The 26,244-nt window shown below is 42.7% G+C and overlaps 3 protein-coding genes across 3 annotated transcripts in view; 2 read left to right on the top strand and 1 right to left on the bottom strand.

Moving 5' to 3' along the window:
- Positions 1-26,244, bottom strand: part of C1QTNF2 (C1q and TNF related 2) — a 113,478-nt gene that overhangs the window by 80,962 nt on the left and 6,272 nt on the right. The window lies entirely within an intron of this gene.
- The window catches only part of LOC130267256 (securin-like), a 32,007-nt gene continuing 10,601 nt past the window's right edge, over positions 4,839-26,244 (top strand). The window contains exon 1 of the mRNA XM_056516704.1: positions 4,839-5,355. The gene's annotated coding sequence lies outside the window, so the exon portion shown is untranslated. The remainder of the gene's footprint in view (positions 5,356-26,244) is intronic.
- LOC130267255 (securin-like) lies at positions 7,100-9,552 on the top strand. Its single transcript, XM_056516703.1, has 5 exons — positions 7,100-7,188; positions 7,596-7,729; positions 8,775-8,856; positions 9,052-9,201; positions 9,471-9,552. Exons 1-5 carry the CDS (start codon positions 7,113-7,115, stop codon positions 9,539-9,541), a joined length of 513 nt encoding a protein of 170 aa, XP_056372678.1. The 5' UTR covers positions 7,100-7,112; the 3' UTR covers positions 9,542-9,552.

Here is a 26,244-nt window from a genome sequence, read left to right as displayed (position 1 = left end):
GTACCCAGCCAGGAGTCAGTGAGTGACAGTCGCAGTCACTCACTGACTAGCCGGAAAAAAAAAAGTACAGGGACGTCCGGGCCTCCCTGAAGCTCCGGGCCCCATACAAGTGTATGGGTTTACCCCCTGATGGCGGCCCTGTGCACTGGGTCCGATGGTAGGACCGGCCCAGCGTGTGAGGGCGGGCCCCCTCGGCCCCCCTCCCACGCTGGGCCCCTGTGCAGCTGAACCGGCTGCACAGGCGATATGTCCGCCCCTGAGTCCTGGGGAACAGTCCCTGTTACTATAGAGTCCCTGAATATTAAAAATAGGGATCTGTCTATTAAATTACTTAATTCCTTTAGAACACGGGGGTGAATGCCATCTGGACCTGGATATTTGTCTATTTAGATTTTTTTTGTAGGCGGCACTGTATTTCTTCCTGGGTTAGACAGGTGACCTGTACTGGGGAGTTTACCTTATCTCGCTGTATGTCACCTGGCATTTCAATTTCCTCAGTGAATATAGTTGAGAAGAATTTGTTTATAATTTCTTCTTTATCGTTTTTGAAAGAGCCGACCTTTTTGCTATTTACAGTCATGGCCGTAAATGTTGGCACCCCAGAGATTTTTCTAGAAAATGAAGTATCTCTCACAGAAAAGGATTGCAGTAACACGTGTTTTGTTATACACATGTTTATTCCCCTTATGTGTATTGAAACTAAACCAAAAAAGGGAGGAAAAAAGGCAAATTGGACGAAATGTCACACCAAACTCCAAAAATGGTCGGAAAATAAGATTGTTTCAGGCATCTGATGCTCCTTTAACCTCTTAAGGACCAAGGACCTTCTGGAACGTCCCCGCACCCTGGGCTTTAAGGACCAAGGACATTCCAGAACATCCTGGTGTTTCTCCGGTCTCTGCCGCGCGCCGGGCAGAGATCGGAACGGCATTCCTGCTGAAATCCTTCAGCAGGCATGCCGTGCAAATGCCGAGGGGAGTCCCGGGACCCCCCCATGTCGGCGATCGCAGAAAATCGCATGTCAATTCAGACATGCGATTTTCTCCTATTTTCCGGGCTGATTGGGTCTCTGGTGACCATGGCTGCCATGGCAACCCCCCGTTCTGGACACCCCTGGATGTCGAGGGGATCGTGGGAAGAAGATGGAGGTCGGTACCTGCAGGAGAAGATGCCTGGAGACCCCGATCGTTGCTGGAGACTGCTGGATCCTGGGTCAGGTAGGGAAACTACTGTGGGGGAGGGGGGAATTGAAAGTGAAAGTAAAGTGATCTTTACTGTGGCAACCACTAGGAAGGCCAAACTGCAACTCCCAGAATGCCCAGACAGCCAAAGGCTGTCTGGGAATGCTGGGAGTTGTAGTTTTGCAACATCTGGAGAGTCACAGTTTGGAGACCACTGTTACAGTGGTGCCCAAACGGTAGCCCTCCAGATGTTGCCAAGCTACAACTCTCAGCATGCCTAGACTGCCCAGGCATGCTGAGAGTTGTAGTTCTGTAACATCTGTCCCTTCAGATTTAGAAATTTTCATGACATTTTTGAAAATTGCTGCTTTACTTTGAAGCCCTCTAATTTTTTCAAAAAGCAAAAATATATCCCTTTTATAATGCCAACATAAAGTGGACATATTGTATTTGTGAAGAAAAATAAAATTTATTGGGAATATCCATTTTCCTTACAAGCAGAGAGCTTCAAAGTTAGAAAAATGCAAAATGTTCAAAATTTTCATGAAATTTGGGGATTTTTCACCAAAAAAGGATGCAAGTAACGCCGAAAATTTAACACCAAAATAAAGTAGAATATGTCACGATAAAACAATTCTCAGAATAAGAATGATAACTAAAAGCATCCCAGAGTTATTAATGTTTAAAGTGACAGTGGTCAGATGTTCAAAAAATGCTCTGGTCCTAAGGTGTAAAATGGCCTGGTCCTTAAGGGGTTAAACTCACCTGGGACAAGTAACAGGTGTGGGCAATATAAAAATCACACCTGAAATCAGATAAAAAGGAGAGAAGTTCACTTAGTCTTTGCATTGTATGTCTCTGTGTGCCACACTAAGCATGGACAACAGAAAGAGGAGAAGAAAACTGTCTGAGGACTTGAGAACCAAAATTCTGGAAAAATATCAATCTCAAGGTTACAAGTCCATCTCCAGAGATCTAGATTTGCCTTTCTCCACAGTGCGCAACATAATCAAGAAGTTTTCAACCCATGGCACTGTAGCTAATCTCCCTGGGATTGGACGGAAGAGAAAATTTGATGAAAGGTGTCAATGCAGGATAATCCGGATGGTGGATAAGCAGCCCCAAACAAGTTCCAAAGATATTCAAGCTGTCCTGCAGGCTCAGGGAGCATCAATGTCAGCACAAACTATCCGTCGACATTTAAATGAAATGAAATGCTATGGCAGGAGACCCAGGTGGACCCCACTGCTGACACAGAGACATGAAAAAGCAAGACTACATTTTGCCAAAAGGAACTTGAGTAAGCCAAAATATTTCTTGAAAAGTGTCTTGTGGACAGATGAGACCAAGATAGAGCTTTTTGGTAAAGCACATCATTCTACTGAACATCAACAAGAAAAAAGGAAAAGCTCAGCTCACCATCCACTCATAGTAAATTGCAGAGACTCGGGTTAGGTAGGAGCACCTGGAGCTCGGATGAAGCCGGGCCGCTTCCCGTGATAGAGAACCATATGAAAGAGCAGGGATCCAGCTCACAAGGTAGAGAAAAGATAAAACGTAGCTTTTACTGGCTCATATTAAAATGATCAAAATCAGATGTAAAACAAAAAACAAAAAGAGGGAGGGGGGGGGGGACGCAGCACCTAAAAACAGTACACCAACGCATTTCGAGCTGCAGACGAGCTCTTAATCATGGCTATAGAAGACTGTTAAAACATGGTTTATATATGCTGGTAATGGGAGTGAATGAATGATTGGACATGGTTAGACCCGCGAGACTACGGGCTGGATTTTCCAGTGTGATGACGACATATCCGGATAATCCCGGCTCCCACATGGAGAGGGTCAATAACAATACAGGGTGTAGTATATATCAAATGCTGTGATAACCCCTAGCAACATGAGTCAAACAACTTGCCTGACATATAGAGTGCACTCTGAAGAAGGCTCGCGTCATCTGCCACACAGGTCCAGCGGATCCACTACCACCTGTGTTCCAGCCTACTGCTGTGAGTCTTACACCTTCTTTCTCAGATCCTAATACAACTTCCTTGTTTCCAAGCTGCCGATCAGGGAAGAGATAAATTACTGTCCCCATTAATCAAACCCATCGGCATCCCGCCAAAAACGTATTCTGTTCATGGGACCAGCAGACCCCATTTACATCTATGGCCAAACGGAGTCACCTAGTGACTCCTTTCCAGACTTATGTGCTATTTCAAAAGCACAACAACCACCGCCATGAATCCGCTTAAAATAGGAGACATGTCCCAAATTAAATCACTAGGGGTGACTCAGTTCAGCTATAGAAGTCAATAGGGACCTCTTCTCCCATTAACAGTTTACAATAACATCCTGTTTTCAGGATAATATTAACAGGGGCGTTTTACATATTGAGTCATTTTGCACCGGTTGCAGAGTCTTCTTAGGATAGGCCATCACTTTATGATCAGTGGGAATCTGACCTGTGGGTGCTCACCAGTTATGACAATGAAAGAGCAGCAGCTATAGTATAGTGCTGTGTCCCTTCACTGTATTTCCCTGTAAGGCTGGGTTCACACTACGATTTTCAAATACGGTAACCGTATACGGTTTTCCGCAAAAAAACGTATACGACAGTATCCGAAAACGTATGCATAGAGCATGCATTGTAAACCGTATTCCAAATGTTGTGTGCGGTTGCATCCGTTTTGCCTCAGATACGGTTTTGCCGATTTTTCAACCGTAGGCAAAAACGCTGTCGACCACGTTTTTGCCTCCGGTTGGAAAACCGTATGCGAACCGTATGCGGTTCTTTTAACATTGTTGTCTATAAGAACCGTACACAGAATTTCAGAATACGGTTGCACATGGTTTTTCTAATCCGTTTTTTGGAGTTGACACATGCGCTGAAGGAATTTCAACAGAACAATAGTAACTTTATTAAATTGCTTGAAAATTAATTCCAACAAAATAGCAAAACCGTAGGCAAAAACGGATGCAAACGGATAGAACCGTACATACGTTTTGGAACCGTATACGGGGAAAAAACATATTTGGAGTCATACGGTTGTATACGATTGCATACGGTTTTTGCCATACGGTAACTGTATTTGAAAAACGTAGTGTGAACCAAGCCTTAGTGAATGGGCCTAGCTTCAGTTCCCTATGCAGCCAAGTAGCAGGGAGTGACGCTGTGCAGGGAAAACTTGGGAGGGGATGTAGCACTAAATCAGCGCTGCACCCCTGTGTTCTCAGGAGAGATGGGGAGTCTCTGAAGCTGGGACCCCCCCCCAGGAAGCATACATCAAAGGCATATTCTTGCTATATGGCATCACTTTGTAAGATAGGAAAAACGTGGGGGCTCTAAATAATCATTTTTTGTACTTTTCCTGTGAATTCTTCAAAAAAAAAAAAAAAAAAAAAAAAAACAAAAAAAAAAAAAACTTTTTTTCTCATACAAACTGCCTTATTATGGCAAAAGATATTTATCAAAACCTGTGCAGAGGAGAAGTCCAGTTGCCCATAGCAACCAATCAGATCGCTTCTTTCATTTTTCACAGGCCTTCCTAAAAATGAAAGAAGCAAGGTGATTGGTTGCTATGGGCAACTGGGTAAGTTTTCCACTGCACAGGTTTTGATAAATCTCCCCCTATATGTACCCCCACAATGGTCCTATTCTTCCTCAAAACACAAATCCTCATATAGCCATAGTTCCAAAGAAGGTGCCTGGGCCCACACATTCCAATTATCACATATTACTCTATTGAAAAAACTTGTTTTAAGTCCCAAAAAATAGATGAGCAACATAAAGACATGAACAAAATAAAAACAACCAATTGCATCCTTTAGACAGGTTGCCAATGTATACCCTGAATGTAAGGGGAAAACGTGGCATAAATGCAGTTTTAGGGCCCTTTCATACTAGGGAATTTCCAAGCGGAGAAATTCTGCTTGGAAATTCCGGTGCAGCGGAGTCTCATTGCTATTAATGGGATTCTGCTGCACAGTGCATACTTTGGAATTTCAATGGAGCTGAAAGAATGAACATGTTTATTCCTTAGGCGGAATACAGAGCAGAATGCAATGGCGGCAATGGGGACCAGCAATGTCCGAGCAGTCCTAACTCCTTAGTATCTCCTCCTGGAGTTTATCCGGATGAAGATTCTATAGTGAGCACGGAGCCTTAGGACAGGTACTCGCTACGTTTTTGTTTATAGTTAACAAGTACATTTTACACATGTATGTTAAGATATTCTAAAAACATACAGCAGAATCCATTCCCCATTGACTTAGATTATGGGAAAAAAACGGATTGCAACCTATGACTTCACTTAGTAAGGCGCCGTTTATACAGCTTTTCTGCAGCACGTTAGAGGCATTCCTCGGCACTAAAAAAAAGGAGATGCTGACATATACTGTCACGTACTGCAATGGGCCCCATTCATTTCAATGACCTAAACTGAGTCACAAAGGGACTCCATTTGGACAGATTCCTGCTAATATAGGCTACATTGACTGCGTTTTAGCAGTCTGTCAGAGGTATCTGTCGGCGACACGTTTTTGGATAGATACGGTAGCAGAGAGCAGTGGGCACCATTTTTTCACCTAGTTATTTTAAGGGGACTCAAAAGAGCTGACCTCCGCCACCGTATGCATCAGCGGATACCTGTGAGGGTGCATTCATACCATGTTTTTGCAATACAGTTCCCGTATACGTTTTCTATGTGGAGCCGTATTGAAAACCGTATGCATTGACTCCTCCATTGAAAACCATGTGCCAAAAGATGCATCAGGTTGTGTCCGTTTTGCATCCTGTACGGTTTTGTCAGGTTTTTTTTTCCCGTACCCAAAACTGTAGTCTACCTAGGTTTTTGAACCGGGTGAAAAACTGTATTAAACCGTACACGTTTTTTTTTTTTTAAAACATGGGAGTCAATGGGAACCGTACAGAACTGTATGTGCATACAATTCCATCCGGTTTTCACCATTCGGTTTTTGACTTTGCACAGTTTGTTTTCTTGGAATTTCAATCATACGAGTGAAACTTTATTCAAAATGGAGTGAAAAGTTAAAAATGTATCCGTTTTTTTCTAAAAAAAACGGATGCAACCGGACATAATTTTTCAAACTGTATACGGGTTGAAATTTGTACACATGTTTTGATACAGTTTAGTCAGATTTTGAGGAATCCGTTTTTAATCAAAAACCTGATACGGGAACTGTATTGTAAAAACGTGGTGTGAATGTGCCCTGACAGAGAGGAAAAATGCAATATGAACCTAGCCTCAGAATTTATTTTCACTTTCTGCAACAAATCTGCTATGTGTGAATGTTCCCTAATGGAACAGCACAAGTGTGGAAATGGTTAATTAAATGAGTCAATTGAGTAATCAGCTGATATTCTGAATAAAAAGGTCAAAGGCCTTCATTCCTCCAGATAGTGACTGGTTGGAGCAGTGTCTGTGGTGCGGTTGTAAGTATTGCTGGGAAATGGGATGTAGGTCATGGTGTTATGTATGGATTTCACATGGCGGTATTTTTAGCCAAACCAGGTGGCACCTACACAGAAAAAAGTATATTAGGAAGTTTTGGCTTGTATATACTGATGCAAAATAGTGAGTGGTCTATACAGCATAGTTATGTATGTAAGATCCACTTTCCTCAATTATTTTATAAGAATAATCCTCCATTTGTGAGTGACTGGTGTAGTCTGCAGGTAAAGCTGTGCCTTTTCATAACTGGCACGACTGCAAAAGCAAGAAAAAATAGCTGTAGGGATAACTGCAGTGTGGTAATCCAGAGTCCACATATACCATGTTTTGGTGTGTATACAGAAGAGCTTTGTAATGTATACAGGAATTCCTATAGTTGGAAGAATGGGCTGCAGAAATTGTGCCAAATACTACTTATTAGTGCTTTCTACTCTTGCTGTCAGGTCTGTACAGGAATATGGAAGCCATCATGTGGTTTGAAAAGGAAAATGGTGACCTCGGCTGCCTTCCCTCCAAGGCTAATCGAGGCCCTTGTAAGTTCACACTGTCAGGTGTCAATTGAAATGGGTAACAAAATATTACCATGAAGGATGTCCCTAATGGGCTGGGCTGAGTGGGAGCTCTCCCTTTCCATTGAATGGTGGCCTCAGATCATAGTCCAGTTAGAATTTAAAATTGCCAAAATTCTGTGAATGCAGCTTTGGACCATTGTTACAAATATGGATTATAGTAATACCCTCATGACCTGCATTACACCACTAATGCTTTTTGTTAACCTCCTATGATTCATGGTAATCTGGTGTTAATGTATAAACATTATCCCGTTTTGGTGGGAACACTGGTATCGGAGCATTCACTGGGTGACCCTGATTTCTCGATCAAACCCTTTTTGTGATGTGCACTCTGGATGATACATTATTCATCTGTAATTTTCTTGTAGCAGCGCAGCTTTCTAAAGGGTTCTTACAAGTGCCTAAAGGAAAAAACTTCTCTGTGGCTAAACCTCAAGCACTTAGGAAGGCACTGGGAAACATTAACCAACATGTCCAACCCAAGAAATCGGCTTCAAAAAAGGTAAGTTGGATTGATGTTAAAGCAGTAAGGAAAGGTTATAAAACCTGGTGCACAGTGTGAATGGTATCCAGGTCCTCACATCTGTGCAACATAATGATGCCAGGGAGGGCATGCTCTGTTAAATCTCACTGGGGTAAGGTTGGATTAGAAGGGCTTGTTCACACAACAGAAATTCAAGACAGATCACTCCTTGCATCATACTCCTATTGACTACAATGGGTTTTCCTCCGCTCTGTTGGCACAGAAGTTCCAGGATAGAACTCCGGATAAGGATTCATATTCTGGCAAAAGATTTCACCTGTTAAATTCTTTGCCAGTAGTAAAAGCCAACCAGTCCATGAAACTTAAAGGGGTTATCCAGGAAAACTTTTTTTTATATATATCAACTGGCTCCAGAAAGCTAAACAGATTTGTTAATTACTTCTATTAAAAAATCTTAATCCTTTCAGTATTTATGAGCTGCTGAAGTTGAGCTGTTTTTTTTTTTTCTATCTAAGTGCTCTCTGACACGTGTCTCGGGAACCGCCCAGTTTAAAAGCAAATCCCCATAGCAAACCTCTTCTACTCTGCTCTCTGCTGACATCTCTGCTTGTCTCGGGAACGGCACACTGTTGCCAGACAGAAAACAACTCAACTTCAGCAGTTGATGATTATTGAAAGAATTAAGATTTTTTTAATAGAAGTAATTTACAAATCTATGAAACTTTCTGGAGCCAGTTGATATAAAAAAAAAAATTTTTTTCATGGAATACCCCTTCAAAGGAGAACTGCAGTGGAATGAACTTATCCCCTACAGGATAGGGGATAAGTGTCTGATCGCGGGGGTCAGACTGCTGGGACCCCTGTGATCTCCTGAACGGGGCCCTGGCATTGCTGCGCTGGCTAATGCTTGGCAAGGCACCCCCCCCCCCCTGTGTATAGGGGATAAGGACATTTTACTACAGATTTCCTTTAATTTGGTTGTGAAACAGAAGTTTAAATGTAGGGTTTATTTTTTTTTTTTTTAAAAAGCTTGTCTGACCTACAAACTTTTTCCATACTACAGGTGGTCAAAAAGGATAACTTGGTGAAGCAAAGGTTTGAGAAGTATCCTGAAATAGAGAAATTCATTCCATATAACCCTCTAGGTACTATACATTTTATTTATTTCTTTTTTATTTTTTTTTTTTTTAGGGGAGGAGCTTTTATATAATTTTACGTAAGTCTCTAGGAGACTATTGTAAAAAATCACTTGAGGTGACCAGTAATGTGTTAACTAAAGGCTTTTAAAATTTGTATCTTTGGTTCCCGATTTTTCTCATAAAATCTCTCATTCTTAACAGATTTTGAAACCTTTGATGTTCCTGAAGAACATAAGCTCAGTGACCGCTGTCTTGCTGGTGTTCCGCTTCTTGTTTTAATGGATGATACAAAAAACTCTGAAGCTCTGAACAGTCCTGTCTTACCAATGGAAATCAAACCAATAAACTATGGCAAGTATCTGGGGTCTAAAGGCTTCAGAACATAATGTATTGGGGCCAATACTGAGCCAGTCTGAGGTTTAAGGTGCTATTCTACTTCACGGTCTAGAAATGGAGTAGAAATAGAATGACAACTGGCCACCTCAAATACTAAGTAGTGACGTCTGGTTTGTAGAGGGTTGTCTAGACGTAGAAATCATTCTCCCTGTGGTGGTTTATGAATAACCTAAACTAAGCAACCTATTCTCCTATAACATTAATATTCAATTTTTTTTTTCCAGATTCCTTTGAGATCTCCAGCTATCTATTTGAAGACATCCCTATTGACTTGCCTTATCTGTGCAACTTTTAAAATGTCCCCTGTAATGTTTGTCTTATTTAAATAAAGTTTATTTTAATTTAGCGTTCTTGCCCTGTACACTTTTTATCCCCTATATTTTGTCATGAGTCAGTGACAATGTGAAAACTTCAATGACACAGTGGCCCTGATTAAGAGTGGAGTGGCTATGTTTTTTTTTTTTTTTTTTTGGGAGGGTTTTCCTCAGCTCAAATCCACGATTTTATATTTTTGTGGAAACCCTATTGAATATCTTGGATTTTTGGTGAAAATGTCAGGGACACTCCCCCTCTTCCCAATGACTTTTTTATTTTATTTTTTTTACTGAAAGTTCAGGTATATTCAATTCTGGCACAAATTTTGGTGTAGACAGAATTTCTGGCGTACAACCCATCAAATCGGGTTGGGTTTACAAAAGCAAATCAGGGCCAATATTGGCATTCAAAGTCTTAGATGTCTGGACTCCCTCTTAGAAATGTTGTCAATATTTATTAAAATTGATAAGAAAATGGGTGTATTAGTAGATCACAGGGACCTTGTGAACCTACTAAATCACAATATATAGACAACTATAACCAACAAGTACACAACTTGTAGATGTTAAAGGAGTTCTCCAACTGAAATCTTTTATCCCCTGCTGTGCCCGGGCTGTAAAACTATACATAATAAACTTTCACTTACCTGCCTAATATCGCCATCCCGGTCTCTTCCACTTCCTGCGGGTTGGTGACTTCACTCTGCGCTCAGCCTATCAGCAGCCACGACGGGACATTGCTGCGGCCGCTGATGGGCTGAGCGCAGAGTGAAGTCACCAACCCGCAGGAAGTGGAAGAGACCGGGACGGCTATATCAGAACGGGGGGTCGTAGGCAGGTAAGTGAAAGTTTATTATGTATAGTTTTATCGCCCGGGCACAGTGGGGGTTAAAAGTTTTAGCTTGGAGAACTCCTTTTAAGGCTGTCCGCAACTAAACAAAGTACAACTTGAAATGGGGCTCTAGTACCCAGCTGGTCTGCCTCTGGCCATGATACAAGATGAGCCAACCGGGCATGGAGGCATACAGGTTTCATGTGCTAGATTTGCCTGCAGCTGGGCCTCTTGTTCCTACACTCATGGGCTGCAAAACCTGGTGTCCCAGTTGGTCCAATAGAGAAATCTGACTGGGCAGGCCAAGATGGTGTAGCAATATAGCAGAGACATTCAGGGGAAAGTGTGGGTGGGTGAGTGTCCTAGAGGCATATCTAGCAGTAAACGGGTACAATAACCCCTCAAAGCACATTATTTGTCAGTGTACATATACACAAATACTGTATACATGCAGCAATCTACCTTTTCTAGGCTGGTATTGAGCAGTGAGAAGTCACATACCGTTTACATAATGTAGTTTCGCAGATAGGGGAGAGATTCTTAAAAAAAAATTGTCTTCTGTGGCACTCTCCTCTGGAAGGTTGGTGTCTTGATTTGGGCAAATAACCAACCAAATACAGACTTAATCCCTGCATATTTGTGAGAGGAAACCTGTCTTCTGCTTGTGAGCTTAGATTTGCTTTTGACTTTATAAAGGGAGGATTCCCGAAAGCTTGTATCTACAAAATGCTGTTAGTCCAATAAATTGTTACAATTTTTGATTTTGCCTCTGCATCACTGGACTAATAGATACTCAAATTTACTATATATCACTGTCAGGTATAAAAACTTATGTTGTACATCTTGACAAAGTTTTTCTAATACCTTATCACGTTTTATTAGACAACCGCCTTTGAAAATCCCAACACTTGGGGGTCCCACAGCAGCATAAGGGTGTCCAAGGTTCATGGACACATGGCTGGCTGGCTGGCTGACAAGGCTGCAGGAGGAACACAGCCTGCAGCAACACTGCTGTAACAGTTTTACTAAATGTGCCTCCAGCTGTTGCAAAACTACAACTCCAAGCATGCCTGGACAGTCAAATGATGTCTGGGCATGCTGGGAGTTGTAGCTTTGCAAAAGCTATAGGCATACAGCTGAAGTCAACAATGCTGCAAAAAAGTTATCCAAACACTATCTCCAACTGTTCCAAAACTACAAGTCCCAGCATTACAGGACTGCTAAAGGATGACACACAAATGACATAGGAACAGAACATGTATGCATAAACTATTGTACTTTTAGCACTAAACCTTTGCACTAATTTAGGAAGATGTAAGTTATGCACTCACCATATTGTCTTTGGTAGAATACAGGTAATGTCCAGTGTGTGTACAGTATAAAAAAAATGGAAGGGTTAGAAGAGGGCTGCCAGGCTTCCAAGAACAGTGAGTCAGGAGGGGGAGGAGTCATCAGTGCAGGCAAGAGAGGAACACGCCTCCTCCCTCTGGGAAGATGGAAAAGACAGTAGGCAGCTGTAATATGCTATATTTAGTGAAATCGGTGATAGATGCATAAAGGATACATGTACGTAGTCGGGATTAGGTACTGGGTAGAGATGAGCAAAGTTAGTGACTCAATTCGTCGCGAAACTCGCGGATCGGCGTTTACTGACTTTAGCCTGCATAAACTAGTTCAGCTTTCAGGTGCTCTGGTGGGCTGGAAAAGGTGGTTAGTCCTAGGAGAGTCTCCTAGGACTGTATCCACCTTTTCCAGCCCACCGGAAAGTTGAAATTATTTATGCAGGCTAAAGTCAGCAAACGCAGAGTAGCGAGGTTCGTGACAAATCGAATCACTGTAACTTCGCTCATCTCTAGTACTGAGTAACAACTTTTTTTTTGTGTGTGGGATCTGACAGCTATGCTTTAACCTAAAACCTTACTGTGATCCACAGTAGCACAATATGGGGTGCCCCTTGTAAGTTAATAGGACCAGGAATGTTTTTATAAATTAACATACAAATAGCACCTTCCCAGTACCTAAAAAGGGCCCAACCCACACGAGGACAGTTTTTGTTTTTCCTTTATGTAAGCTGGATGCCCTTATTTCCCCCTAATGTGTATTTCTTTCTTACAGTTCCCTCAGGATGTCTGCTGTCTGTAGGCCGATGGGTGCATGGTGTGCCAGAGGCTCTTCATGCGGGCTTGCCCGCAGCATAACGGTCAGCTGACTCGTTGCTTCTGGATGTTGTGTTCTGACAGTTTCGTTTTCTTGTGCTGTTCAGGGAAGAAAGTTTATGCCTGTGGCATTTTGTTTTTAGTGCACCGTGGATTTCTTGATATTTTTATATGTTGTTGCTGGTGAAAATTAAAGACAGTTTGTAATATGGTTGTTTAAAAAATGTTGAATATTTAACAGCTCCTGAAAATCCCACCACTAGGGGTCCCCACACCTACTGGGACACTAACCAGTCCTGCAGCAGCATCAGCTTTCCCATGAGTCATGGACAGGGCTGCATGAGCAGACACACCAATCACCTGTAACCACCACAAGGAATGGACACCCCCTTCCCCATAGAGGATTTCTAACACTTTGAGAAAATGAGAAGAGGTATTTTTTATAATAAATATAGGTGATAGAGGCATACAAATTAGATGTACACAGTCAGGATTAGGTACTGAGTAACATATTCATTTTTTTTTCTTCGTGGGATCTGACAGGTACACTTTCATTATTTTACTTTCTGCCTATTAAACTGAGACTCTGACCCTGTTTGGGTTTTTGGGGATGTGTCTGCAGGTTTTTTTTTCTGTAGTATTGTCGAGAGATATCATTTCAAGTCTTTTGCCTTTCTATTGAAGTGGGGGGTTTCCCCTTACTCTACCTCCCAGTACTATTTTTACATATTATAATTATTTGATATGTTACAGATGTCTTCCATGGATTCTAGTGGTACAAGATCTGGAGGAAAAGTTACATCCAAAAGAAAGCATTTTAAATGCAAGTCATGTAAAACTCCCCTACCGGTTGATTCAGAGTACACTAGGTGACAATCTTGTCTTCCCAGACTACCACCTAAGGAAGAACCCACTGTGCACCCAACCCACAATTTCTTGTGGGTCAAAGAATTTGTACATGGATCTATTAAAGAATTAAGACTCCTTGGCTCCTAGACCACAAAAGAAAGCCAACTATACCCACTCTTCTACTGTCCTCCAGTCCTATAAAGAATGTAGGATTATTGATGAGGAGAAACAGAGCAGAAATGTATTCCCTATGAAAAAAAATGTTCCAGGCTGATTAACCCCTTAATGACAATGGACGTAATGTACATCATGGTGCCGTGGTACATAACGCACCATGGCGTACATTTACGCTCTGTCATGACTGCGAGCACCGGCAGGTCCCGGCTGCTATCAGTCCGCCATTAACCCCTCAGATGCAATGATCAATACAGATGCCGGCATCTGCGGCAGTGCGGTACTTTAAATGGATGATCGGATCGCCCGCAGCACTGCCGTGGGGATCCGATCATCCAGCATGGCGGCCGGAGGTCCCCCTCACCTGGCTCCGGCCATCTCCCAGGGTCTTATGCTCTGGTCTGAGATCGAGCAGACCAGAGCAGAAGATCACCGATAACACTGATCAGTGCTATGCCCTAAAAATGTAAAATGTCCTTTTTTCCCATTTTACCCCCATAAAGTGTAAAAAAAAAAAAATTCACATATTTAAAATCGCTGTGTGTGTAAATGTCCATACTATTAAAATATAATGTTATTGATCCCGTTGGGTGAACGATGTGAACGTAAAAAGCAAACAGAAATGCAAAATTGCTGCTTTTTTGTCACATTTTATAAAAAAAAATAATAATAAAAACATTTATAAAAATGTCATATACACAAATGTGATATCAATAAAAAGTACAGATCATGGCACAAAAAATTAGCCCTCATACCACTTATACGGAAAAATGAAAGAGTTATAGGTCATCAAAATAGAAGAATTTTAACCCCTTACGGACTCAGCATTTTTCCGTTATTGCATTTTAATTTTTTCCTCATCACCTTCTAAAAATCATAAAGCTTTCAATTTTGCACCTAAAAATCCATATTATAGGCTTCCCTTACGCCCTAACCAGCAGCACAAGTGGGGTGTTCTGCCCCTGTGAAGCTGGCAGGACGGTGGAATTTTTAATTCCGCCCAAGTAATTAAAGACTTAATTAGACCCCCATATAAGGCCTCCTCCCTTAGGCCACATTGCTTTTTTTCTGTCCTGTGCAGGACAGCAGGACGGTGCAGGCTCTGGTTTTTTAGCAGAGCCTGCATGGATTTTCCCTTCCCCCTCTTATGTGGAGAAGGGGTTGTTTTTTTCTCTAGGGTTGCAGCTTGCTGCCCCTTCCTTTCTGTCAGCCTGGGCGGCGTTTTTGCGCTGCCCCAGCTGAGTTTATCAGACTCTGTATCTATGACCCGGGACTTCGGTCCGGGTTCGTGGATACAGTTTCTTTCTTTATTCATGCGGCGCCCTCTATGGTTCGGGGATCCTCCGATCCCCGTCACTCGGGCAGTCCGCCCTTACCTTTCCAGAAGCGTCGCTGTCTTGTTCCGGTCCTCTGCTGTGTGCGGAGCCGCGGACAGGAAGTGCGTCATCTGACGACTTCCGGTCCGGCATCGGAGCCTTCTGGCGCAAAGAGCGCTAGTTTTAATTATAATTTTAATTAAATATTTTAGTTAGCTGCCCCTTCCAGGGTAAGGAAGGGGCTCAGAGCAAAAGTTTTTTTTTTTACTTTAGATCGATTTCAAGATTTCGATCTACTAGGTGCTCTGACTTCCTGGAGGGGCAGGGCTTATTTTAATTTTGCCGCCCTCTCCCCTATTTAAAGCAGTTCTGGCCTTCATTTGGCCTCTTGCTGCCTTTCTAGCTTGACAACATTTTTGTGGTTCCTGCTATTCTTGGGTTTTGTAAAAGAGCGTGTCTATTTTTCAATAGGTACTTTTTTTCCATTTGCGCTGCAATGGTAACAGTTCTGGTGTCTTTCTAACCTATTGTTTTAATTCCAGAACTATGTCCACTCCTCCGTCGAGTGATACACATGCTGGTAGTCGCAAGTCTGGATCAAAAAAGCGCCATCTAATTTGCGCTGACTGCGGTACTCCACTGCCTGATTCCTATGAATACAACAGGTGTCCTGGATGTCGTCCACCTGCTAATCCAGCTGAACCTACAGTCCAGGACATGTTCATCTGGATGAAGGAATTCATGGGAAATTCTATCAATGAGATCAAAAATTCCCTCGCGCCTAAGAGGCCTAGGACCGAGTCTGGTCCTCCTTCTGTCGTGGAGGATTCCGTTATGTCCGTGGGCGATCAGTCGGAGCAGTCAGTAGAGGAAGTGCTCTCTCCGCCTCTTTTTCCTGCGGAAAAGACGCAGAGATTGCTTAGATCCATCCGATCAAGGGATCTGGATTTTGATCAAGGGGAAGCCTCAACATCCACCTCTAGAGGACTTTGGGTTTTCAAAGTGGATGATACACTTAAGAAGCTGATGAAAGCTGAGTGGAAGCACCCAGACAAGCCTGCTGTTGTCACCCGGAGGTTCAAGCTGATGTTTCCTGGATGCCACAGCCAAAAGTGGATATGGCTGTTAACAAGCTGTCCAAGAGGGTTCTAGTTTCTGCAGATGATGGCAGTAACCTCCAGGACCCCCTTGACAGGAAAGTGGACTTCCTTCTAAGACGCAACTATTCGGCGGCTTCAGCATCTGCCTTGGTGGCTATCGCTTCAAGTGAGGTTGCGGACTTTGTCAAAGAACGCGTACAACGCATTCAGTCTGAAATTGAAAGTAATGTTTCTAGGGAGGATATTCTGGACAGCTTCAAAACGCTACTTCTCAGGGTGGACTTCTTATGCGAATCATCCCAACAGCACCTTAAACTTGCTGCCAAGTCCATGGCACTCTCATCCGCAAGCAGGCGCCCCCTGTGGTTGCGTCCCTGGGTAGCTGATAATACTTCAAAATTCAACCTCTGTGGGATGCCCTTTGAGCTTTATTGGCTCTTTGGGTCTGAGTTAGATCGAATCATGGAGGGTTTTGCGGTTAAAAAATGTAAATGTCTACCTGTACAGTCCTTTCGTGGCAAAGGTAGACCCAGGGGGGGTGGGGGGGTTCGGGAGTTCCAGGGCCCTTTCAGATCCCAGAGACGCCAGTCTACTCAAAAGCGCAGTGGAGGACGCGGCAGTGGTAAAGACCGTAAGGCCGAGCTATGACTCTCCTCTAAGGTCCACCAACGTTTCCCCTCTCCCTTTCCCTCTGGAAGTTCAGGTAGAGAAGCTATCTACCGAGCCCCCTCCGGTTGGAGGACGTTTAAGTTTGTTCCTGTGAACCTGGATGCAAGAAATCCAGGATCCTTGGGTTCTAGATGTCATTCAGTCGGGGTACAAAATAGATTTCATCTCCCCTCCTCCAAGGAAATTTATTTTAACAAAGCTACTTCCTCAGCCAAAACAGGCTGTTCTAGAGGACTCTGTCCTACAGTACATGGGGAAACATGCACTAGAAGAAGTTCCCCCCGACCGAAGAGGGTCAGGAGTGTATTCCCCAATATTTCTGGTGCCGAAACCATCGGGCGACTGGCGTGTGATCATAGATCTTCGCTTTTTAAACCGATTTATAAGGAAAAGGCAGTTCAACCATTCGCTCAGTAGTCAGTATCCTGGACCCTCAAGATCTCATGGTTACCATTGACTTGAAGGATGCTTACCTTCATGTTCCTATTTTTCCTGCTCACAGGAAATATTTGAGGGTTGCTGTCACCATAAACGGTATGGTAAAGCATTTCTAGTTCGCTGTTCTGCCTTTCGGCATCACTTCAGCCCCCCACACCTTTACAAAGGTGGTGGCTCCAGTGGTCTCTGCTCTCAGACTAAAAGGTCTAGAGATCATTCCTTATCTAGACGACTGGCTTCTAAAAGCTGCTACTCTAGACGTTCTACAGTCTCATCTTCATCTGGCTCTAGACTTTCTCCAGCGCTTGGGCTGGCTTATAAATTGGGAGAAATCAGAGATCAACCCGTCCACCTCGAGGAAGTTTCTGGGGTTTGTTCTGAACTCCTCTCAGATGACTCTATCCCTCACTCCAGAAAGAAAAGATCGAGTCATAAGAGCCGCCGAGTTTTTGATGGTCCCTCGCAAGGTTCCCATCAGAACTCTAATGAAGATCTTGGGTCATATGTCAGCGTCTGCAGAGGCAGTCCCCTGGGCCCTATGGCACCTCCGGCCTCTTCAAGATCAAGTCTTGATGGTCTGGAATCGCAACCCCAAAAAGTGCAACCTGTCGACCGAAGTCCGTGCATCTCTCAGATGGTGGACGAATCTGACAGATGGGAAGTCCATGATTCAACCTCAGTGGATCACTTTAACCACGGACGCCTCCCTTCTGGGCTGGGGAGCCTATCTGGACGAGAATCCAGTAAAGGGTGCTTGGAACCCTCAGGAGAGACTTCTCTCCTCCAACATGAGAGAACTGAGAGCAGTTCGTCTAGCTCTTCTCCATTTCGCACCCCTTATTCTAGGGAAAACGATAAGAGTTCGGTCAGACAACACCACTATGCTCCTCAAGGAGACCAGACTAATTCTCTCTTGGGCAGAGCTCAATCTAACCCACCTTTCTGCAGTCTACATCAACATAGTGGCAGATCGTCTAAGCCGCGGGCTTCCGGTCCAAGGGGAATGGCCCCTGAATGAAGACATCTTCAAGAAGATAACCCTAAGGTGGGGTATGCCAGAGATAGATTTCATGGCAACTCGTCTGAACGCCAAGGTGAATGCCAAGTTTTGCTCTCTTTACAAAGAGGACAATCCAGTGGCGATAGACGCTCTGTCCATTCCATGGAGGTTCAGGCTGGCCTACATATTCCCTCCACTTTCCATGATACCGAAGGTATTGATGAAAGTCAGGCAAGACCAGACCTCAGTGATTGCCATCATACCATTCTGGCCCAAGAGGTCCTGGTTCACCCAACTCATGAGGATGAGTCAGGGGTGTTATTGGAGGCTTCCCCACGTGCAGAACCTTGTGTCTCACAACACAGGCTCCTGCCTAGATCTGAGGAGACTCAATCTGACAGCCTGGAGATTGACAGGACCCTACTAAGTAGTGGGCTTCCTGCGGAGGTCTTGAGAACCATTGCACACTCTAGAGCAGAGTCTACAAACAAGGTCTATTCTAGGATAAAGAAGATTTTCCTTCGATGGTGTGCTACGAAAGAGGTAGTAACCTCAGATCCTCCTCTTTCTGCAATTTTACGTTTCCTTCTGGATGGCCTTGACAAGGGTCTTAGCCCATCCACTTTAAGGGTTCAAGTTTCAGCGCTCTCTGCCTTTTTAGGCAGATCTTTATCACAAGAATCCCTAATCAGAAGATTCCTTAAGGGAGCTGAAAGACTTAAACCTACAGTTCTCAGACCCATTCCCAAATGGGATTTGACTATTGTTCTTAAGGGGTTATGCTCACACCCCTTTGAACCTCTGGAAGAAGTCGACTTTAGGTATTTGTCCCTTAAAGTCACCTTCTTATTGGCCATAACCTCAGCCAAAAGGATTGGCGAGCTTCAGGCCCTTTCGGCTTTCGAGCCTTATACGCTTTTTCTCCTGGATAGAGTCCTGTTGAGATTTTTGCCCACCTTTGTTCCTAAGGTCCCAACGTTCTCCAACATCAATCAAGCTATATCCCTTCCAGTTCTGTGTCCTAATCCATCCTCTCCCGAGGAAGCTGCTGACCATACTCTGGACATTTCAAGAATCCTCAGAATCTACATTTCAAGAACTGGAGAATTTAGAAGATCGGAGCACCTTCTTGTTTCCTTTTCAGGGAAGAACAAAGGTCTTAAACCCTCTAAACCCTCTCTGAGTAGATGGATTAAAGAGGCAATCTGGGAGGCTTTTGTAGCCCAGGAGTTAGCTCCTCCTGCCTTTGTCACTGCCCATTCCACTAGGGCAGTCTCCACTTCTTTTGCAGAAAGAAAAGCTGTTCCTCTAGAACAAATCTGTGCTGCTGCCTCCTGGAGCACGCATAATACATTTATTAGTCATTACAGGGTTAATGCCAAACGTTCGGAAGAGTTGGCCTTTGGGCAATCAATCCTAAGTGCCACTCTGCCGTAGTCCCTCCCTATTTGTGTTGTTACTTGCTAAGTCCCCACTTGTGCTGCTGGTTAGGACGTAAGGGAAGCCTTAATTTTTTACGTAAATTTGTTTTCCCTTAGTCCTAACAGCAGCACACAAATTTTCCCGCCCGAAATTGTTTTGTTTTACTTGTTATTAAGCAATGTGGCCTAAGGGAGGAGGCCTTATATAGGGGTCTAATTAAGTCTTTAATTACTTGGGCGAAATTAAAAATTCCGCCGTCCTGCCAGCTTCACAGGAACACCCCACTTGTGCTGCTGTTAGGACTAAGGGAAAATAAATTTACGTAAAAAATTAACGCTTATTTTTCGCACCACCAATTCTACTTTGCAGTAACATTAGTCATTTTACCAAAAAATCCACGGCGAAATGGAAATTTTTTTTTATTGTGCGACAAAATTTAAGAAAAAATTTCATTTTGTAACTTTTGGGGGCTTCCATTTCTATGCAGTGCATTTTTCGGTAAAAATTACACCTTATCTTTATTCTGTAGGTCCATACGGTTAAAATGATACCCTACTTATATAGGTTTGATTTTGTTGTACTTCTGGAAAAAATCATAACTACATGCAAGAAATTGTATACGTTAAAAATTCTCATCTTCTGACCCCTATAACTTTAAATTTTTCCGCGTACGGGCCTGTATGAGGGCTCATTTTTTGCGCCATGTTCTGAAGTTTTTATCGGTACCATTTGTATTGATCAGACTTATTGATCGCTTTTTTTTTTCATTTTTTCATGACATAAAAAGTGACCAAAAATATGCTATTTTGGACTTACGGAATTGACCGTACGGTTTAATTAACGATATATTCTTAGAGTTCGGACATTTACGCAGTTTTTTTTATTTATGGGAAAAGGGTGGTGATTCAAACTTTTATTAGGGAAGGGGTTAAATGACCTTTATTAACAGTTTTTTTCTTTTTTTGCAGTGTTATAGCCATAGCTTTGCATGGATCAGCATTCTAGGGGCTCGATTGCTCAAGCCTGTAGCTAAGGCTTGGAGCAATCAAACGCCGATCTGAAGCAACGGAGTAAGGTAAGGGGGTCTCCGCTCTCGTCCTAGTTGATGGGGACATCGCGATTTTATCTGAGCCGCAGGGAAGCTTTTACTTTAGTTTTGGGCGCGGCGATCAACTTTGATTGCCGCGTCTGAAGGGTTAATAGCACGCGGCACAACGGTCCCAGGGTCCCGGCTATCATTAGCAGTCGGGACCGACCCGGTATGATGCGGCGTGACCCTGTTTTAAATACTGGGACCGGGCGCAAGCTGAAGGTCTGAGGGTCTGCTTGATCAGGGGGATACTCCATTCACTTCTAGAGGGCCTAGGGTATTTAATGTGAAAGAGATGCACATGCGTTCCACTTAAAACTTTTTACTTTATTGAAAAAAAACTAAACAAAACAAACATAATTAAAAGTAAAAATATAGGCCCGCAACATCAAAACATAACAAATGGCCATGTTGACTCAATGGTCCCCTTGTCAGTATGCCATAGCATCCCTTTTTGGCAGGATGCCAATGTATACCCGAATGTTAAAGGGTACCTCTCATCAAATAAACTAATATTTTAGATTAATGAATGTTGAATAACTTTCCAATAGCATGTTAATGAAAAATATGCTTCTTTTTATTGTATTTTTTCCGATCAGTCCTATCAGCAAGCATTTCTGACTCATGCTGGAGTCCTAAACACTCAGAGCTGCCAGCCTGCTTTGTTCACAGCCAAACAGACTGTGAACAAAGTAGGCTGGCAGCTCTGAGTGTTTAGGACTCCAGCATGAGTCTGAAATGCTTGCTGCCAGGACTGGTAGGGAGACCCCTAGTGGTCATTTCTTCAAAGTGGAAAATTAAATAGAAAGAAGCATATTTTTTAATAACATGCAATTGTAAAGTTATTCTGCATACATTAATCTATAATATATCGAAAGTTTTTTTGATGAGAGGTACCCTTTAAGCTGTTTTTATTTATTTATTTATTTTAGATACCCCCCCCAAAAAAAAAAGTACTGCAGCGGTCTTCACATCACTGGCCAGAGTATAGTGCAGAGATGCGAGCGCTGTATAGAGCAGCTCCGCATCTCTACTATATTATGGACGATCGCATTAGGTGTCACGACTGACACCCGGGGCAATATGCCTATTAGTACAGGGAGTAGTAGTCGTACCACGCTGGGAGTAGTAGTACTACCTAAAAAAATTCAGAAAAGAGAGAAAAAAAAGTGAAACATTATTAAAAATTAATAAAAAATTTGTTATAAAAAATATAAATTTTGTTAAATACATTTTTTTCCATCACTACTGCATCCTTTTTTTTGTTTTTTTGGTACCCAACAAATTTTGGGTACCAAAAAAACGCCAAAGGGGCCAAAAATGCAATTTCCACACAAATGAAAAAAAGGCACAAAAAACGCCAGACGCAGGGAATTGCACTGGCGTTTTTTCAGACGTTTCCTCTTGTGTTTTTTTCAAACAAAAAAACGCAGGACAAAAAACCAAGTAGAAACTTAGCCTTAGAAGTTTATAGCAGAAAAAATATGCCATTAAAAAGCAATATGGGTTTGCATTGGCATTCTTTTTTGTGTGTTTTACATCTTTTTTTTTTTTCAACTGCCAAATGAGAGAAAACACCAATGCAAAACCCATATGGCATTTTTTATGGTGTTTTCTCACTCCCATAGACTTTGCTGAAAAAACGTCATAGTCTCAACATGCTATTTTAAAAAAAACTGCCACTGAGCCCAAAAAGGCAGAAAAATGCCAAACAGAGTGAAAACCGGCCAAAAAAAAAATAACTAAGTGGATATAGCATTTTGCACTTCCCTATTGAATTGAAGCTAACATCTGGCTGCAGCGTTTTTGCCCAGAAAAAAAACACAAATGCTGCCAAACTTTCATTTTTTGGGGCATTTTTACAAAAAATCAAGGTGGAAGCCAAACCTAGCCTAATTGGGAAACGCTAAGTAAAACGTCAACTCTGCCACATGGCATTTTTTTGCCCAAAAAACTCTGCGGCCAGATGTTAGCTGTAAATCAATGAAAAATCGCAAAATTCTTTTCCACTTGGTGTTTTTTCACTCTTTTTTGGCGTTTTTCAGCTGCTTGGCGATTTTCCAAAAACGCAGCATATTGAGCCACTGGCGATTTTTTTGTCAAAATAGTGTCGTTTTTCTCCCATAGAAGTCTATGGGAGTGAAAAAAATGCCAAGAAAAACAATATGTGGGTTTTAACTTTGGCATTTTTGCAGGTGGTTTTTATTCTTTAGTGCGAGCATAGTGCAGAGATACGAGCGCTGTATACAGCTGCTCTGCATCTCTGCTATATTATGGACGATTGCATCGGGCGCTATGTCTATTAGTACAGGTACTACTACTCCCATCATGGAACTGTCTGTTCCATGCTGGGAGTAGTAGTACTACCTAAAAAAAAAAATAGAGAAAAAAGTGAAACACACACTTTATAAAAAATTAATTTAAATTTTGTTATAAAAAACAGCTGTCACGCCCCCTCCCATAGAATTGCATTGAGGGACAGAGCGTGACGTCACGCCTCTGCCCCCGTGTGACGTCACACGTTGACGGCCCTGTGGTTGCCGGTAATCAGACCTGGAGCGAACGTGCTCCTGGGACTGATTTAAACTGGGGTGCTGCGTGCAAGATCACGGGGGTCCCCAGCGGCGGGCGCGATCAGGCATCTTATCACCTATCCTTTGGATAGGGGATAAGATGTCTAAGCACCGGAGTTCCCCTTTAAGGCTATGTTTACATTCCATGATCAGCGGAGCACCGCCAGAACATACTGGTGCTAGGACCGCACGGAAATAGACTGACTCTGGCAATGCATTTCCATGCAAACGCCGCAGAAACTTTGAACATGTTTAATGTTATGTGGACGCCGGAATAAGGATTTCCGCACCAGAAACTTCTGCTGGAATTCTGCTGTCTGCACAGTGCAACCAAGGAACTCTGGTGCTGTGGAATTCTGCACGGAAATTCTGCCATGTGAACATACCCCTAAATAACACACAAGTCCTGAGCAGACCATTGAAATGAATTGCATCCATCCCATTTTTGGAGAAATGCCAACGTGTGGACCCTGCCTAAGAATGTTACACTGGCAGATTTCTTGCAGATCTCCATGTATGTTTTGAAGCAATCTCATTCAGACTAGGTTCATATTGCGTTTTGCTTCTCCCTCACGTTGGCATCCCACCATGAAATGGATGCCAAGATATATTGTAGTGGAGCGCAGGGGATGCGATTCACGTCAATGGCCCAAACTGAGTCACCTACTGACTCCTGTATTCGCTATTTTATCGGGGGCTGGGCAATGCAGAAAACCCCGCTTTAGAGTCAGGGAATTTCTCATATACTTTGGAAGCTTTTTTCCTTTCATATTTGTCGCATGTCTTAGGCGCATGCATTTTTCACGCTAATGTTTTGCAACATTTAGTTTAGAGCAATCCTGACAGAGCTCTGGTTTAGAACACTTTCCGTTTTGCCTTTAGCACTGGTTAGGAATTTACTAAGTGCAGCTTTTAAACTTGGGCGCATTTTGTTGGCGCTAAGAGATCTGACAGGGATCAAAGCCACATCAAGGCAGACCACACTTGAAAAACCGACATCCCACAGCCAAAAAAGTCTTCACTCAGGTTAAAATCATTGACCAAGAAGGAATATTTAGCACCCTAGTTATTAAATGCTGTGCGCCACTTTGATAAGTCTGGCCCAACGGCGCCAAATCACAACCCGAAGAACGGACAGGAAAAAAACGTGGGCTATTGAAATGAATAGCATTAGCTGCTCTCCACAGCAGTATGCATCAGCGGATACCTGTCATGGAAAGGAAAAATACTCATTTTACAGGATTTCTTTTTCTGTAACAACCCTGCTGTGTGTGAATGTTCCCTAATGAGACAGCACAAGTGTGGAAGTGGTTAATTAGATTGATTGATCAGCTGATATTCTGAATAAAAAGGTCAAAGGGCTTCATTTTTCCAGATAGTGAATGCTGGAGTGGTGCCTGCAGTGCGGCTGTGAGTATTGTTGGGGGAAGGGGGAAGGTTATGAGAGGAAAAGCATTTTAAGGGTGGGTTCACACCACGATTTTCTATACAGTTTTTGGATACGGTTTTAAAAAACAAACAAAAAAAAAAAAAAATACGTATGCAACTGTATGTGTTGCAACTAATGTGTTTTTAACTTTTTTTTTTTTCTGGACAGAAAACCGTGGCCTACCACGGATTTTGGTCCAGGTGAAAAACCGTATAGACCCGTATACTTTTTTTTTTTTTTTAACATGGGAGTCAATGGGACCCGTACAGAACTGTATGTGTGCACAGTTCCATACGGTTTTTTGACTTTGCACAGTTGTTTTTTTTCTTGGAATTTCAATCAAACAAGTGAAACTTTATTCATAATGGAGTGAAAAGTTCAAAATGTATGTTTTTTTTTTTTTTCTTAAAAAAAACGGATGCAACCGGACATCACTTTTCAAACCGTATATGGTTTTCAACCGTATACAGATAAAACTTTGTACACATGTTTTGATACAGCTTAGTCAGGCTTTGAAGAATCTTTTTTTTTTTGTATTTTTTTTTTAATCAAAAACCTGAAGAAAAAACTGTATTGCAAAAACGTGGTGTGAACCCAGCCTTACATATAGCAATATTTTTAAGCCAAACCAGACGCAGCACCTCCACAGACAAAAAGTATACAGTGATCCCTCAACATACAATAGTTTCAACATATAATGGTCTTTTCTGGACCATTGTAGGTTGAAACCAGACTCAACATACAATGTACAGACAGTCCAGATCTGCGAAACATGTCAATGGTGGAAGAATTGAACAATTAGAATGGGCATTTTACTGGTAAAACCCCTGTATTCCTGAAGTGTACGCACTGACTGATGTCTGGTAGGGCCCCCTACAGTACAGAGAGGTATTATATGTTCTTCTGTACACTTTACCTGTACCAGGGTTTCCTGCTCTTTTGGACACCAGGTGAGGGCGACTCCATGTTACTTTTTTAGGACATTGCCTGTACTGTACAGGACCCTGAAGAAGCTCCTGTCCTCTACATAGACCAGTGTTTCCCAAGCAGGGTGCCCCCAGCTGTTGCAAAACTACAACTCCCAGCATGCCCGGACAGACAAAGGCTGTCCGAGCATGCTGGGAGTTGTAGTTTTGCAACAGCTGGAGGCTCCCTGCTTGGGAAACGCTGACATAGACAGTGATTACAGCTCCCAGCAGATCTTTCTTACTTTTATATGTAAGAACTTGCTTTATCTATATTAGTTATCTACCTATTTTTCTTAAATTTTCACTTTTTTCCTATTTTTGGATGACATTTTGGTGCCTTTAGAACCATTTACCAGGTTTCCATAGAGTTCAGGTCTCAACATACAATGGTCATCCTGGAACCAATTAATATTGTAACTTGAGGGACCACTGTATTGGGAAATTTGGGCTTCTACATACTGATGCAAAATAGTGACTAAATTATTGCAGTTTGAAAATGTCTGATAAAGCAAAGCGTTAGCGCTATAGTCTGATCTACAAACTGTAGAAAAGGACAGGAGTCCTGCACTCACCGTGTAAGACCTGGTTATTCAGCTCCCATCTCGGGCCGCTCCTCCGGTAGGGAAATCAGGACAGTGTGGGGCGCTCAGAGACGACTGCCGGCAGTT

Source organism: Hyla sarda, chromosome 4, assembly GCF_029499605.1.
Source record: "Hyla sarda isolate aHylSar1 chromosome 4, aHylSar1.hap1, whole genome shotgun sequence".
Classification (NCBI taxonomy): Eukaryota; Metazoa; Chordata; class Amphibia; order Anura; family Hylidae; genus Hyla; species Hyla sarda.
The sequence above is the reverse complement of the archived record's forward strand: the minus strand, read 5'-3'. Positions and strand labels throughout refer to the sequence as shown.